Below are 15,355 nucleotides of genomic sequence, written 5' to 3' on the forward strand. Positions count from 1 at the left end.
TTAAAACAATAACATAGCTAAGTGTAATAAAAAAAATTAAAACAATTGACCAAGCCGACTTTTAGATTTTTTTTAATAAATCCAAAGGTTCCAGTATGAACCTATAGCACTAGTGTACCACATAATTAAGACACATTTTTGTTTTCCTATAAAATTTTGAGAGGAAAAAAAGAGTCGAACCTAATTCGTAATATATGTATAGAAATATTGATCACATATGTAAATTAAACATATAAACATCATATGCTTTAGATTAAAAAAAGGGATCAAAACGGACTATAAACACTCCCCTTCCTGAAAGTAATATGCTTCTTTTGTTCAAATGTATTCCTCAACATGTCCTTAACGTGCAATTCAAAAAACTTATGGAAGAATTTCAACTCCCAAAATTTAGACTTGCTATTAATCTGATAAATGGAACTTCAAAACTAGTCCGCTGTTGCATAAATCTCATAATTCATATTCACTACTATTGATTACTTTAACTCTTAATCCAACTCGAAAGTAAAACAAAGAGCTTTACCACAGAATCCTTTGGATACAAATTCCATATTCTTTGCTTTAGCCAAAGATACATAAAAATCCCACAAGTGTAATTAAAGATCTTAAACCTTTTCACTTAATAAAGGCTCAATTCGAGGGGAAAGAATTTAGCATGTTTCTCATATAACTAGTCTTAATTATGTGAATTTGTTCACCTAAATAAAGTAAAGTGTCTTACCTTAAAAGGTCTTTGGTAAAAGGAGGTAGAGAGCGAGTGACACTAAGTTCAAACCAAAGGGTATTACTTTAGTTATATGAGCATTCTTACACAATTAACACTAGTAGAATACAACACATTCAGGAACACAGTTTTCTTCAGGTTTGTCAACTCAATATATCAGTAGAATACAACAGATTAGGAACTTTCCCCGAGGCTCTTTATCTAGATGTAATGAAACAGAACAATCTATTAACCCTTGCACGTGACTCTTGATGAAGTAAAAGTACATGATTTCTTGACAGTCAGATCCATTAGTTAAGTGAAAGAGGATTTTGTGTCACCTCTACTCGGTGCAGCTGTAGACCTGAGGCCTGAGGGTCTTTAGAGGAGCATCTTTATCAATGGAATATCTCCAGTGCAGCTGGACTAATGGGGATCAGACCAGAAGGTGATACAAGTGCATCAACAAGAACATCATTTGGAGTTAGTGGTATAGTGCCCTCATCCAATATCTGCACTGAGTAAGAAAGCGCAACTGCAATCCAAAGAAAAAAGTCACTGAGCAGCAGCTAATCATCTTTTGTGAACAAATCAGAACTATCACATGCATTCCTAGAAAGAAGCAACGAAGAAACATACTCTTGAGAGGTTGCTTCCAATTTCGCTCCTTTGCACGTTCCTGATATCTTGTCAAGAAGGTATCATAATAACTGTTTCACAACCATAGGAAGAAAGGATCACCAACAAGAGGATATTAGAATTATAGAAGAGGGAGAAACTCGCAACGACTCTTCTCTTATTTCCTCTTTCCTTTTGTTTTTTCATAGGTTGCACTTCTCCTTTCTTTGCTCTACTGTTTTTACTATCTATCTCAGTTAAACTGTCACTTCTGGTAAAGATGAGCTAAAGAGAAAGATATAAAACCCTACCCTCCACCACGGCCCAACCGCCTTCCAGCTTTGTCAAAAGCAAGTCCTTCAAAGAGAAACGGAGAGGAGAGCACAAATTAAAATGGAACTCAAAAGTTATCTGGTTTCAAGTTTTGAATTATGAGAAGTTTGACAATGAAAAGTTAGGAAATACGTACCAGGTAAAATTAACAAATCAACAGGCTCATCCGCCAACAAGACTGCAACATGAAAACATCTCCAATTACTAGCACAAAATCCATAGTCCTATTTCACTTTTAAAACTAACGAAACCAATCTGGACAAAAATAAGAAGTATATGACCAACAAGATGTGCAGAATAAAGGATGTAAATCCAAACGATAGCCCAGTCCATAACTGAGTTTTTTCGATGAAGGCATCAAGCCAACTCGCACTTCTCCCAAAAATCAAATAAAGGCATAGCAGAAAAGTAGTGTCAGCATTGAAGAAGCCACAAGGTCATCCTTCAGTCAAGAACTCAAAAAACTGGTATTGCTCTTCCATTCGTAAAAAGACCTTATAAGCTTTAAGGCCTTCCACCATCTAAAGCAGCAAAAATTTCAAAGATTGAAAGGGCCGGATGATAGAAAAGCTATGATGCTTTCACTTTTATTCTCCTGTTTGTGTCTTGCATGTTTCAGACAAGTGCTCCATGGCACCAGTACAAACCCGAATTATATATATATTTAACATTGATGATTATGATTTCCTACAACAACCATGATTTTTAGAGAGAACATTTTCAATACTGAGTATTTGTTGGCAAAATAGATTCCTTTAGGTGCTTACTAGTTTGATTGAAAGTTTTTGACATAATACCCTACGGAAGCGCCAAACTGTTACCAGAAACAATGTATATGGAAAGGTTAATGGTCATGAAATGTAAAGTTATTCTCTAGAACCTTTAACCACACTATGATAGAATCTACTGAATACATAATAAGTTTTCAGTGAGGTGAGGGTAAGACTATAGAGTGCTGGAAATATCAATTTATTCAAGACGTGAACTTTAGGAAAGTTATGATCACATATATCATGAACTTCCAGATGCAGTTATTATCAAAAAGGTTTGCTAGAATGATTTGAACTTCAACATTATAATATCACTTGAATAACAAATGCTAAAAAATAAAAGAAATTTCTCATTTGGAGACTGATAAGTATATGTACCATCTTGCCTATCATTTCCTTCAGCATCTATTGGAGCTGGCTCCAAAATGTTCATTGAATTTGCAATCAAATCCTTAGTGCTTGAGATGTGTAGCATTCGCATGTTTCTATTCTTGTCTTCCACACGTGGAACATAGAGCTTTTTCCGCATTTGCAAATCCGATTCTGATTTGATAATGGCATGAGAACTCAATATTAAGCTCTATAAGTGAACCACTAAAGAGAAACAGCAAAGAAAATGAGAACAGCTATGAGGAAAATCCTTATACCTTACACTTGGTAGTAGTAAATGATCAAGGAATGTTTGAATTATTGGCATTAACAGGAATATAGCTATATTCTGTAGATTACGTTACCAGTCTTAAGGTTTGCCTGGTATTTCGACAGAATCAGGATATAAGCTAGTAGGTGTGAACTACCACTCCACTAGCTACCTTTTTGTGGTGACGGCTCAGAACTTAGCATAGATATATGTATTTTTTCAAAATTATCCTACTAAATATGCATAGGTCGAGCTCAGGTACTGGGGCTCCTGCAATGCTTCCATTTCATTGCATCTGCCGGATGGCAGCACAAATCTGCTCCACTTATTCTGCTTATAAGCAGAAAAAAAGCACAAAAAGAACAACTAAAACTACAGCTCAATCGGGGTAGGCTATAAAAAGCCTCACTATCCGTGTCTGCTCCATTTAGACAATTTCATAGATAAATCGAACTGTAAAGATTAAAACTTTTTTGCTGTGATTGTGTGCGGATGAAGTGTGGCTCTGAGAAACAAACCTGTGGATGGCTTCTGGAGAATGTGAGACAGTATTTGGGATGTATCAACTTCTCGCAAAGCACTACAACTTATGTAAGCACACAATCTCTTAGAAGCATTAAACCACGGAGCCTCCAACACAATCCTTTGTATTGCTTCATCTGACCAGCCACATAGACTTCCAAGAGTAAATATCTTAAAAGTAAAAGAAAGAACCCATTTGATGCAAAATACATATACATACACATCTGGTTTTTGGATCCTTCACCGTATATATATATATATATCGCCTGCATATATAATATATAAAAGTACCTTGTTGGGATCTGAGTGTAGGATCCATGGACTTGAGATCTCTCTTAACTACGGAGCGGAGGGCCTTTTTCTGCTTGAAAATGGTGTCCAGATGGGCTGCACCGTCGGCACTCAGGTTTTGTTCTTCGGTGGTGCTCATAGTTTTACGGCGGAACACGGTGAGGTTGGGTGGAGGAGAATGGCGGCGCGGCGGAGGAATACTGGGTAGTGCGACTGTACTAGCTGACGTGGCTATTGTGTAGGGATTGACCTGTTCCAGGGTCCGCTGTCGTGCTTGCACATATATATATATAATGTGTGCGCGCGCGCTCTTGTCACGTTTGGACATGCCCTGTCCGACGAGTATAGGAACGGTGAGTTGGTGGAAAATACCTACTCCCTCCATCTCATTTCATTCCTAAATATTTGATTATGCACAAAGTTTAAAGAAGTAACGAAAATTTGTGGTACTAAATCAAACATATGCTAGTAAATACGATTTTAAATGAATGATAGTAAATTTCACATGTGCTTGAATGCCTGATGGTGAAAGTCTAAACAAATCATGTCATAAAGAGCCAAATAAAGATAATGCTAAGATTAAAAAAAATCTAAGAAAATAAAACATATTATTCTTTTTTAGAAATTTAAAGTGTGTCACATCAAACGAGGTGAAATATATTTTTATAGATATTTGTATCAAATTAAATAATTGAACTTTTAACTATTTTAAAGTGAAAACATATAATTTATGATTAAATAATAAAAATTTATGTTCAAGTCACATCTCTTGCATTTATTTACTAGGTACGAGTATTAGTATTTTTATTGTACTTAATTGACTCGCCCAGCTTTTTTTAAATTTTGCCTCTTTTTAACCCGTTTTATGCTATAAAGGGAATTTCAAATGATAGGAGTAATAGATTATTTTATAAGTAGAAAAATAATCAGATAAGAGTAAGTCAAAGGATAATAGATAATTTTCTCCTACTAAGGCACTCATGTAGTTGTTGCTGAGTCTTTTAGATTTTTGGAATCAAAGAAGACATAGTTTCATTGTTTGAAGAGAATCACAATGGAGGACCGTTAATTCAGGTAAATGAACCGCCAAGTACTCTCGTACTTGTGAAACAAAAAAAACAAAAAAAAAAGAGTGACCATTGACTACATATATATAACTGAAAATGAAGAGCACCATCCAATTTTTTGGACACTTTTGAACTAGGCAAACTGTCATAATTCAGATACATTCAGGAGAGAGAAAGAGGTCATGATCCTGGTTTCCCTTTTCCTACCATGGTCATGATCCTTCTCATTTCTTCCCTTCCATTTTGATCCCACCATTTCTTCATCTTTTGTGCTCAACAAACAACCCACCATTCTGAATTTTCCTTTTCTTTCTTGAATTTTTGTTTAATAAGTTTAGAAAAAGGAAATGGCTTCAGGATCTTTCAAGTGTTATGTTGAACAAAACACAGGGAAATTTGCATTCTTCTTCATATATGCTGTTCTTGAATGGATGATGATCATTCTGCTTTTTATTGAGGGGTTTCTTGCTTTTTTCTCTAATGAATTCGCCAAGTTCTTCGACCTGAAAGTCCCCTGCTTGCTTTGCACGAGGATCGATCACATTCTCGTTCACAGGAATGCCAACTTTTATTACAATGAATCCATTTGTGAAGTTCACAAGAAGGACATTTCTTCCCTTGCTTATTGTCATGTCCACAAGAAGCTGTCTGATATTAGGAACATGTGCGACGGCTGCCTTCTGTCATTTGCAACAGAGAAAGATGCTGATTGCGATAGGTACAAGTCACTAGTTGGTATCTTGCACAAGGATATTGATTGCTTTGTGGAGGATGATAAGAAAGTACATACAAAATCAGGGAAGAAGGAAGATGAGGTCATCCAAATTGAGAAAGGCGGAATCGTTAGGTGTTCTTGCTGTGGGGAGCCTCTAAAAACAAAGTCAAAGTATTCCAGGAATGCATCATCAATGAAGGGAAATCCTTATTCTCAAGCTCCTGCTCCATCTCCAAGATCTCCCTTGACTACGTGGAGAAATGAGGAAGCGCGCCATTTAGAATTGCCTCATACTCAGTACACAGAGGTTAAGTTCATCTCAGATAATGATTTGGACCTTCCTGATGATGAGGGTATCCCTAATGGAGGTACGTACGTTTCTTTCCATTCGTGTTTCTTCTTGTTGTTGTACTTGATTTCTGCAAACTGTTACTATGATTTATGAATCATAGCAATTCATAACTTTATTCTTCCATAGGACATATGAGATTGTCTCATGGGGCTTTCATTGTTCATACAAATCGTTGTATACTTACCTTTTGTCTATTATTTTGCTTTCGTTTATTTAGCTTAAATGCTAGTTTTCATTTCTCAGTAGATATTTTAGGAAATAAGTAAACGATGTTAGCAGGGGAGTAGTAGGTTAGAATTTGAGCTTCAGAAAGCTTTTTCTGCAGCAAGAAATGATTCAGCATCAACAGAAATATCTGCACATTCATTCTAATATCCCTAACTCTTTTCTATTGTCCTAACTCCTAACCACACTGTTTTAACTCCTCAAGTTATAAATGCTGTGTATTTTCTAAAGTAACTGATCTACATTCCGATTTACCAGGGGATATTGCATTTGTCATCCTCTGTGGAGAAGTTAAATGTTAGGGTAAGAATATTTTCTTTCCTTAATGCAGGTAGAGAGGATATTAAAGCTGCTACTGTACCACTAATACCAGATTCGGAGGAGATAAATGATGATGCCTTGAAAACGCCAAATTTTACAAGAAACAAATTCTTTGGTATCCCATTGTCAGACTCGGTTCATGCTAGCCCTAGGTGGTCACACAGGCCTAGAAAATTGAGTATGGATATTAAGAGTGAATTAATTTCAGAAACTAATGACGCGAGTGCAGTAAATGAATCTGACGATGACATCCTGCATCGCTTGAAGAGGCAAGTTCGTTTGGACCACAAGTCTCTCATGGCACTTTACATGGAACTTGACGAAGAAAGAAGTGCCGCTGCTGTTGCAGCAAACAATGCCATGGCTATGATCACTCGCTTACAAGCAGAGAAAGCCGCAGTCCAAATGGAGGCGTTGCAGTACCAAAGAATGATGGAAGAGCAGGCGGAATATGATCAAGAGGCGCTGCAGGTCATGAAAGACTTGCTTTTGAAGAGAGAAGAAGAGATAAAGGTCTTAGATGCTGAACTTGAGACATATAGGGAAAGATACGGACATATCAAGAAAGTAGGTAGTGAGGTCTGTGAAGTTGATGCAGATGAAGATTATCAAGAGTGGAATTCTCATTCTTTGTCATCCGTTAGTGAAAGATCAGCATGTGTCAGTCCTGATCAAAATGAGCGCTCTTTTGAATGCTCTGGTGAATATGGAGGGGAAAATGTGGGTGAATCACATCTTGATTTTGAGAACGAAAGATCGTATCTCATGGGTTTGTTGACAAATCTTGAAGAGAAAATTAAAACATCTAAGGATGAAGGATTTCATGTATTAGAAACAAACGAGGTTAAGCATGGATCCGAAGGAAAAGGTAAATGAATCTTGTTTATTTTCTTACCTTTTCATCCTTTCAGATACCATAAACAACTTCTTTTTTTTCATGCTGGTAGGAAATGAAAATAAGGTAACTCTTACAAGAGAAGTGTCACTAATTAGAGAGAGATTGAGAGCCATTGAAGCAGAGAGCGGCTTCTTAAAACATGCAGCTATGACATTACAGAGGGATGGTGAAGGAACCAAACTCTTGACTGAGATAGCTGAACATCTGCGGAGACTTAGGCAATCAATTGATTCCCCATCAAAGGATGCAAATGCATGACTTCTGTTCAAACATGGTAATTTCTGCACTGTGATTCTTTTTTCCTCTTATCTGAGTTAGCATCTGTTTGTTCGCTCAATTAAACCGCTAACTCTTTCCCATGCTACTTCCTTATTAGGATGTACATAGCTGTTTCTCTCCTGGAAGGACTCTTGAAATTCCAAACTTTGACATTTCATGGAGCTCTTGTCTTATCATCTTGAGAAATTCTGGTAATTTTATCTTCCATGCTTGAATTATTTGGATATTTACCGACTCTACCCGGAATATTAATCCAAAATTCAGAGTGTATAATTAAATTCGATCAGTAAATATGCAAATTTTTCTTGAGAATATCAGCTTATCTAAGACTAGCATTTCATAATATGGTTTTATAAGCAAACAATTGATTTCCAAGCATATAGTAAAACGGTTCTCTCTTGTCGTTTAAGATTTCTAACACAAAAGTAATCATTTGCTTTCGCAGATGAGATAGGCAAGGAACCAGACTACTTTGGTAATCCAGCTAGCTTTTGCACAATTAAGTCACAGAAGGAACCAATATATATGCATGTGCTCGTGTCTGTAACATATCCTCGTAGATCTTCCCCCTCCCAATTGATGTTCATTTTTGAGAAGTTGCTTCATCAATACAATGAGAGAATGTACATTAATATTTATCTCAGCTCACCCTCACTCCAGGAGATCAAGAAACTCTTGATCTTACTTCTTGAAAAGTGATCGAGGGTGTCTCACCGATTGAGAACCCCTCTCATCATTGAGATCCTTCTACGTGAGAATGCAACAAAAAAATTGTTTATACCCTATTTGCACAGTATTTTTGTATGGACCATGTAGCTAAGCCCTTGCTTCCAATCCTTCAACCTTAACTTGGCTCTTAAATCCTCAATGTATAGGTCTCTTCATTTTCTTCTTTCTGTGTTTATGGTGGGTGAGTATATATATATCCCACCTCACCCACCATAAACACAGAAAGAAGAAAAGGAAGAGACCTATACATTGAGGATTTAAGAGCCAAATTAAGGTTTAAGGATGTGTGTGTGTGTATATCATAAAAGTTCTTTACAACTTGAAACTCAGACTCATGTCAAGGCCTTCTAAGAACAGCTATTACTATCCTTAAGCCACAGAGCCAAAATCAAGCTTCTCATAATCTCAAAGGCTTCCACCGGAGAATGCTTCAGCAGCCAACACTAACTATCAAGTAGTTCGATCCACACTCCAAACAAGATAAACAAGTGGTAGAGCAGAGAGTGCTAGGGGGAGCAAAAGTTCCAAACGAACAAAACCTGTCCATTTAGTTAATTTGCACTTCTTACCGTTGATCGAACTTAAGTGGTATTACCTAAGCTGAGTTGGACAAAGTAGGTAAAATACCATAAAAAATCTAAATTAAAAAACCATGCAAATCTGAATTAAAGTAGGTAAAATACCATTCAAAATAATTTTTTTTTTAAAAAGAAGAAAAATGAGATAAACAGATCTTTTTGCCTAGAGTTGGCCGGAAACTCCATCACTCCCACTGTTCCACACCATTCTTTTCCAGATATCTTTTGGGCAACGGGGTGGCACAAACTCGTGGTTTTGGTCTAAGCAAATTCAATGTGTCTATATGGCATTTTCTATGATGAAGCCTTAGTAATCGGCCTAGTAATTCTCCCTTCCACCTCACCAACCCCCCCCCCCCCCCCCACACACACACACACACCAACACACACACACACAAAAAAAAGGTAAAGAGAAAAGGTTAAAAAAAAAAAAAAAACTTTCAGGGTTCGGCCACCAAACAGGTATAAAGAATGTTTTCTTGCAAGTAATCTTCTTGGTGCTGTGCAAGACATCTTATGCGTTGTAGCTTTACTGTATTCATTACGGCCCACGAGACTCCCGAAAGTTGGTAGGTAGACAGAAGATAACAACTACACCATGAAACACGCATTCATCATTATAGAAACATTGGTAATCATTTTTACATATTCTGACATCATCTCATATTGTATAATGATAATGCATAGTGAAAATCGTAGCAAGTACTATTACTGAAAGTAGACAGATAACTTCCTATTATATACAGACATCTTGCCCTTTTAGACCCGGAATATACTGTTACAGCTTCCTGTCTCTCAAATATTCTTCTTCCTCTAGTGTGAAATATCAGAGACATTAATTCTACCGGAAGTGGATGCAATACCTTGGCCAAGCTTTTCTGAATGTACTATTCGTTCGGCAAATATGTAAAGGAATAATTACTGTAGTAGCTCTATTAGAAAACTGCTTCCTGCTTCACTCTTTTGTCCTACAATATGCTCAAGGTCCAACCTAATCTGAGAATTGAACCGAGCCTTAATTCCAATCTACACAGCCTGGAAAACATAGCAACCATAGAAAAAGTTAAGTGCTTCAGCATTCCTCTACTCAAAAATGTTGTGGAAAAATTATCAAAAACAAATAAAATTGAATCACGATTTCACAATTCCGTATATTCTCTTTAGATGATAGTATAATTGCATAAAAAGAAAAGATAAGGTGCCAAGTTAGAACTATGTAATGCACATGTAAAGTACAAATTCTTAAGAATGACCATCTTTTCATGCCACCAATTACGAACTGATGTCCTTGATATGCATTAGTTATGGGATACTCTATTCGAGCCCCCTCTCACAGACCTCTTGCGTTCACACAAAAAGGCAATTGGAAAAAGTAGGAGTCCAAATTTAGTTCTTATAAGTGTTAGAGGAAAAGAAGATTCCTATTTGGTCAAGCTCTTTTTTTTTCCTGTATGGGCATTCAAGCCATCCACTCCAAGAAAAAGCATGTTATGCTTCCAGAAGGATATCCAATACCAGCACCCAAAATACATTCTGCTGCCAAATAATAGAATGATATCCCTAATTGATTTAAGCAAACCATACCAAGTGCAGAGTTTAATGTGCTCTACTGAACTTTGCAGGTTAACAGAATGTAACAGAGGTTAAGATGAAATATTCATAAATCACCTGCAATAAATTCTCATACACCATTACGGAAATTGTTTGAAACTCCACTTGACGAAGGTTCAGAGATTCCCTGAGGTTCGCGATGCATTTTAGCTAATGGATTGACAACAAATCCATGATTACCGCGAAGCCGAGATCTCCCACATTCCAAATTAAATCTTTCTCCATCTCCATGCTCACCAGCTTTGCAGCTTACAGCACCTGCTGATAAGGTTTTACCATGAGCAGAAGATCGTGAGGCAGAACTCCAACCTCCTGTTCTCTTCCAAAGTTTTGAACTCAAGAATTCTGCACCTGGTAGCTTGCAACACATGGCTGCAGAGTCAGTCCTTGACTTCCTTCCGGTGGACATAGCAAAGTCAAATGAGATCTCATCTAATGCCAGCTCTAGACCTTGAACTCGTGTCACTAAAGAATGCATGCCGCTTTCTGAACTCCCAATAAATCTCTAGGTACAAACAAGACAAAGAAAAACTTTTGAGAAATTAAAAGTGATCATGAGGAAGGCATCAATGTTTTGAGTATTCCTATAAGCCCATAGCCTAAAATCCTCATTACATGAGGAGTCAAAATTGAAGAGGGAAGAGCTTCTCCAAGAAAAAACTCAAAAGCTTGCACATGACAATATTTTGGTCCAAAGGAAATCACAAATAACCAATTAACTTTAAGCAACAAAACTAGGAGGTTAATTTGTCGGTATCTTCAGACTGATTCCGCCGGATTAATCATTGTGTAAGAGTTAGCAACTTCAATTCACGAAGAATAAATTCTAATTATCCTCTAATGTTTTTTCAGTATATTCTTGAGAAGTAAGGAAATACTTCCTCTATTTCACTTTGTTTGACTAGCCCCAAAGTTTAATAAATAAAAGAAGACTTTTAAAACTTGTAGTCTTAAATATGTCATAACATTTGTATAGTTATACAACTTTTGAAATTTGTGGTCTTAAACATGCCATAACATTTGTGTGGCTATAAAAACTTCTTATTAAGGAGATACATAAATGTGTTATTCTTTTAAGAATAGACTAATAAAGTAACAACGCACAGTGGCGGAGACAGGATTTCCGTTAAGGGGTTCAAAAAAGAAAAAATTAAAAAAACTAAAAGAGATTGTAACTAGTGGAAATTGAACCAATGGCCTCACAAAGGTTTAGAACCCCCTTGATCGCTAAGTTATGCTTTTGTGTTGTGTCAGGGGGATTCAAAACATAATATATACAGGTAAAAAACAGATTTTGCCTTATATATGCAATGTAATTTTTCGGCGAAGGGGGTTCGGGTGAACCCCTTCCGACCCCCTAAATCCGCCCCTGACAGCGCAAACAAAGTGGAAGGAGGGAATACAATTCTGATATTAAGCCTAAGTTAAAGGCAAATTAGTGCATAAAAAACTAGTTGGAAATCAAAATCTAATGCATATATGTCAACCATGCATTTTAACTTATCATGACCAATCTACGATTACATCCAAAGTCAGAAGGGGAGTATTCTCGGCCATTAGCAAATTACCTGGAGAAGCTCAAACAAACTAGACTGCTGGTTTTCAATTTGCACAAGTTGTTTCCGGATCTGAGAGAGATCTTCGCATTCACATTCGTTTGGGTTCCTATAGCGCTCCTCAGTTTCATTACTCACAATAACAGTAGATTCTGATCTCTCATTAAGATATGGAACCACACGTGACCCAGCTCTCAATGCACCGGGCTTTCTTTCACCAGTGATCTTACTGAAAAGGGTTCGTCGGACTTCTAGCTTTGTTTGTTGTTCCATCCCCTCATCTTTGTCCGCGAGTCTCCCCTCTTTGTTTTTAGTTTCATTCTCAGAAGTCCTGGTCCCAGGAGTAACAAGAGGAGCAGAAATTTCAACTTTCCATTCAGATGGCTTCTTGCGATCAAGTTTGCGGAAGATTGCTGGGGTTGATTTCTTTTCAAAAGTGTTCGAAGGACGACCTTTTAAGGCTGTACGAGCAGAAGAACCATCAGCGGAAGCTGGCTTATGAGCCTGCTTTTTTCTAACACCAGGCGCACCAGAGCTCATAGTATAGGAGGTCTTCATGCTAGGTGGATAACGCCCATCACTAGCATTTTCTGTTTCCAGGAGAAAACATGAGAAGCCTATTTAGTTTCACTAGAATAAATAAGAAAGTATGATCTACAGAACTCAAAAGACACTACTAAAAGAAATAATTGATGAATATGACAAACTGAAGAAACAGAAAGCTACCAAAAAAGGGATACTATAAAATGTACAGATACTCCACCCTTAAGCACAAGGAAGAAAAACAAACCAAGGAAATTAGAAATCTGATAGAACTTACCCAGAACCCAAAATACAAAAAGGCGAAATGAATCAGTAATAAAATTGACTGACTGACAAATGCTTAGGCTAACAAGTTCATCAATAAAAAGATTACGTAAGAAACTGGAGAGCAGAGGCTGCATATTGACTACGGGTACAATATGAGAAACTTCACAAAAAGGAGGATGATAACTTAGATAAGCAACACAAATGTTAATTAACAAGGAAATAAAATGCGAAGTAAATAATTTCACCTAGAATAACTAGAAAGTGATAAGTGTTAGATTTAGAAAACCTCTAGCTTTAGAGATCATTATATTTACCTTAAAAAATAAACTTTTTACCCAAACAGAGTGGAAACCATGGAGTATTCATATAGCCACCCATCCTTTAGCATTAAGGCGTAGGTAATTGATTTTTTAAATTGAGATTAAGAAGACGGAAGCAGATAAAATATTAGATACCTTTAGATGATGAATTTGACTGGGGTAGAGGAGAGTCATCAGCACACAAATCAGGGATTTCTTTCCACACCTCCAACATTTGGTTCATTGTTTCCCTCACAGCCTTCACCTACACAATTAGTCAATAGATCTTACAATCATCAACACAATTATACTCATAGGAATATATGCTCGGCTTCTGATAGGGGCTTCTACAAGTATACAGTAACAGTATGTAATATATTAGTATCCGGCAGGGTGATAAAATTTTTACTTTTGAAGAACTTGCATAAATTCCCATAGAATTACCATCTTAGTGCGTTTTGAAGAATTTGCACAAGTTATGGGTACACACGACACACTCCTTTAACAGGAGTGGTCAACATAAATGAACTAAAATGAGGGATCCATAAAACATAATCAAACTTCAATCAAGTAAAAGAGAACTCGAATCGAATTAGCCAAGAACCAAAACAAAAGACAGGAATTTGAGTTTAATTGAAAATAAACCTTATCGAATCTTTTAGCCTCGAATGTCTTAAGGCAAGAAGCTTTGAATTCCGAGAGTGAATCTCTCTCAACTACCGCGAGTCTGAGCAAAGCCTCTACACTAGCTTTCCTAGCAGCCCAATCCTCACTACTCATAAATTCCACCAAATACGGCACCAAATTCCTCACTGTCTGTTGATTAGAAGCTCCTCCTACTCCAATCACACTACCAATCAACGTAAGCACTGCCGCCTTCGCTTTATAGCTCCCACACTTGAGAAGTTTCTCGAACCTCGGCAACAGCTTCCTCAAGCAGACAACATCCGGCTCCGGCGACGCCTCAATTGCCGCTGATAAACATAATGCTGCGGCGATCTGAGCGTTCATCTCCTGCTCCGTGAACAGTGCTTCGAGGAAGGGTTTGATAATTGAGGAAAACGGAGGTTGTGTGAGGTTTGATGAGATGGAGGTGCATGCGATGACGCAGGCGGTGCGGACGGCGGAGTCAGGGTCACGGAGGCGGCGGACGACAGCGGAGAGGAGTTTGGAGAGGTGAGGTGAGAGAGTGTCGCGGTGCTGCTCGGACAGAAGGGAGATGAGACGGAGGCATTGTTTTCGGACTGGAGATTTGTCGGCGGAATCGACGGCGGAGATGGAGGAGAGGAAAGGAGGAATTGTTTCTGATGAGAGCGTCTTAGCGATGGATTCGAGTTCGGCCGCCGCCGCAGAGTGAGTGTCGCGGTCGGAAAGTTTGTGGAGGCACGTGAGGACACGGTGCTTTAAATGGCGTGTTGGGTTTTGGTTCCGCTTCATGGCTACTGACATTTTCGAAAAAACGAAACCAAAATTTGTTCGGATTTATTGACTATTTTATGTAATTAAAGTTTAGTCGCTGTTGTAAAAGGTGGCGCCAGTGGTAGTTCTGGCGGCATTGCCGCCGCTAACGGTGGCGGTGGAGGTATGTTTGGTGTTATGGTGTGCGTGATTGCTGCTACAGAAACTTTTCTCTTTCTTTCCTCTTTTTAAAAGAAAGAAGAAAACTGCAAGGGAGAAATAAGAAAAGCAGCAGCAGCATAGAACTGTAATGAGGAAGTTATAGCAGTTGCAGCTTTGTTAGTTCACTTCATCTTTTACCGCGTATTGATTATGATGAATGGTGATACGATGTCGTATAAGAGGGAGCGCGCCATTTCACATGTTTCTACTATTCATTACGTGTCCCTTCGGGGGCATCCGATTTATAAATTTATAAAAGAAGGTACTATTTCCGTTCCAATATTTGTAGCTATAAAACTTTTTAAATTTATGATTTTATATTTATTATAATATTTATGAGGTAATAAATGTTTTAAATTTAGAATAAAATAAAATATTAAAAGTTAAATTATTTCAAAATTACAAAAATAAAATGGAA

General features: G+C 37.5%; 3 protein-coding genes across 4 annotated transcripts; 1 reads left to right on the forward strand and 2 right to left on the reverse strand.

Annotated features, from left to right (window-relative positions):
* Positions 1-768: 768 nt before the first annotated feature.
* LOC104092069 (5-formyltetrahydrofolate cyclo-ligase, mitochondrial-like) lies at positions 769-4,248 on the reverse strand. The gene is made up of 7 exons (XM_009597558.4): positions 3,878-4,248; positions 3,583-3,723; positions 2,803-2,967; positions 1,791-1,832; positions 1,633-1,678; positions 1,343-1,413; positions 769-1,238 (listed from the first exon to the last, which is right to left on the reverse strand). The coding sequence occupies exons 1-7, from the start codon at positions 4,203-4,205 to the stop codon at positions 1,102-1,104; spliced, it is 930 nt and encodes a 309-aa protein (XP_009595853.2). The 5' UTR covers positions 4,206-4,248; the 3' UTR covers positions 769-1,101.
* An 803-nt stretch (positions 4,249-5,051) lies between these two features.
* LOC104092070 (probable myosin-binding protein 5) lies at positions 5,052-8,512 on the forward strand. The gene is made up of 5 exons (XM_009597559.4): positions 5,052-6,027; positions 6,568-7,425; positions 7,505-7,729; positions 7,832-7,925; positions 8,180-8,512. Exons 1-3 carry the CDS (start codon positions 5,292-5,294, stop codon positions 7,711-7,713), a joined length of 1,803 nt encoding a protein of 600 aa, XP_009595854.1. The 5' UTR covers positions 5,052-5,291; the 3' UTR covers positions 7,714-7,729; positions 7,832-7,925; positions 8,180-8,512.
* A 1,121-nt stretch (positions 8,513-9,633) lies between these two features.
* Positions 9,634-15,038, reverse strand: LOC104092071 (TORTIFOLIA1-like protein 3). 2 transcript variants are annotated; one of them, XM_009597560.4, is made up of 5 exons: positions 13,963-15,036; positions 13,474-13,582; positions 12,221-12,798; positions 10,710-11,157; positions 9,634-10,076 (listed from the first exon to the last, which is right to left on the reverse strand). In XM_009597560.4, exons 1-4 carry the CDS (start codon positions 14,764-14,766, stop codon positions 10,723-10,725), a joined length of 1,926 nt encoding a protein of 641 aa, XP_009595855.1. In that variant the 5' UTR covers positions 14,767-15,036; the 3' UTR covers positions 9,634-10,076; positions 10,710-10,722. The 2 variants fall into 2 exon arrangements, with proteins under 2 accessions (XP_009595855.1, XP_070043850.1); XM_070187749.1 differs by lacking the exon at positions 10,710-11,157 and having other exon boundaries at positions 13,963-15,038.
* Positions 15,039-15,355: the final 317 nt, after the last annotated feature.

Source organism: Nicotiana tomentosiformis, chromosome 10 (genome assembly GCF_000390325.3).
Source record: "Nicotiana tomentosiformis chromosome 10, ASM39032v3, whole genome shotgun sequence".
NCBI lineage: Eukaryota > Viridiplantae > Streptophyta > Magnoliopsida > Solanales > Solanaceae > Nicotiana > Nicotiana tomentosiformis.

What these genes read in the sequence shown, in the direction of transcription:
- LOC104092069 (XM_009597558.4), bottom strand. Translation starts at nt 4,205, where the DNA reads ATGTCCAAACGTGACAAGAGCGCGCGCGCACACATTATATATATATAT. An exon ending in AGGAAATGATAGGCAAGATG is followed by an intron (nt 1,833 to 2,802) that starts GTACATATACTT and finishes TTCATGTTGCAG; the next exon opens with TCTTGTTGGCGGATGAGCCT. An exon ending in TGATTTGTTAATTTTACCTG is followed by an intron (nt 1,679 to 1,790) that starts GTACGTATTTCC and finishes TTCTCTTTGAAG; the next exon opens with GACTTGCTTTTGACAAAGCT.
- LOC104092070 (XM_009597559.4), top strand. Translation starts at nt 5,292, where the DNA reads ATGGCTTCAGGATCTTTCAAGTGTTATGTTGAACAAAACACAGGGAAA. An exon ending in TGAGGGTATCCCTAATGGAG is followed by an intron (nt 6,028 to 6,567) that starts GTACGTACGTTT and finishes TCCTTAATGCAG; the next exon opens with GTAGAGAGGATATTAAAGCT. An exon ending in GCATGGATCCGAAGGAAAAG is followed by an intron (nt 7,426 to 7,504) that starts GTAAATGAATCT and finishes TCATGCTGGTAG; the next exon opens with GAAATGAAAATAAGGTAACT.
- LOC104092071 (XM_009597560.4), bottom strand. Translation starts at nt 14,766, where the DNA reads ATGTCAGTAGCCATGAAGCGGAACCAAAACCCAACACGCCATTTAAAG. An exon ending in AGGCTAAAAGATTCGATAAG is followed by an intron (nt 13,583 to 13,962) that starts GTTTATTTTCAA and finishes CTAATTGTGTAG; the next exon opens with GTGAAGGCTGTGAGGGAAAC. An exon ending in GTTTGTTTGAGCTTCTCCAG is followed by an intron (nt 11,158 to 12,220) that starts GTAATTTGCTAA and finishes GTTTGTACCTAG; the next exon opens with AGATTTATTGGGAGTTCAGA.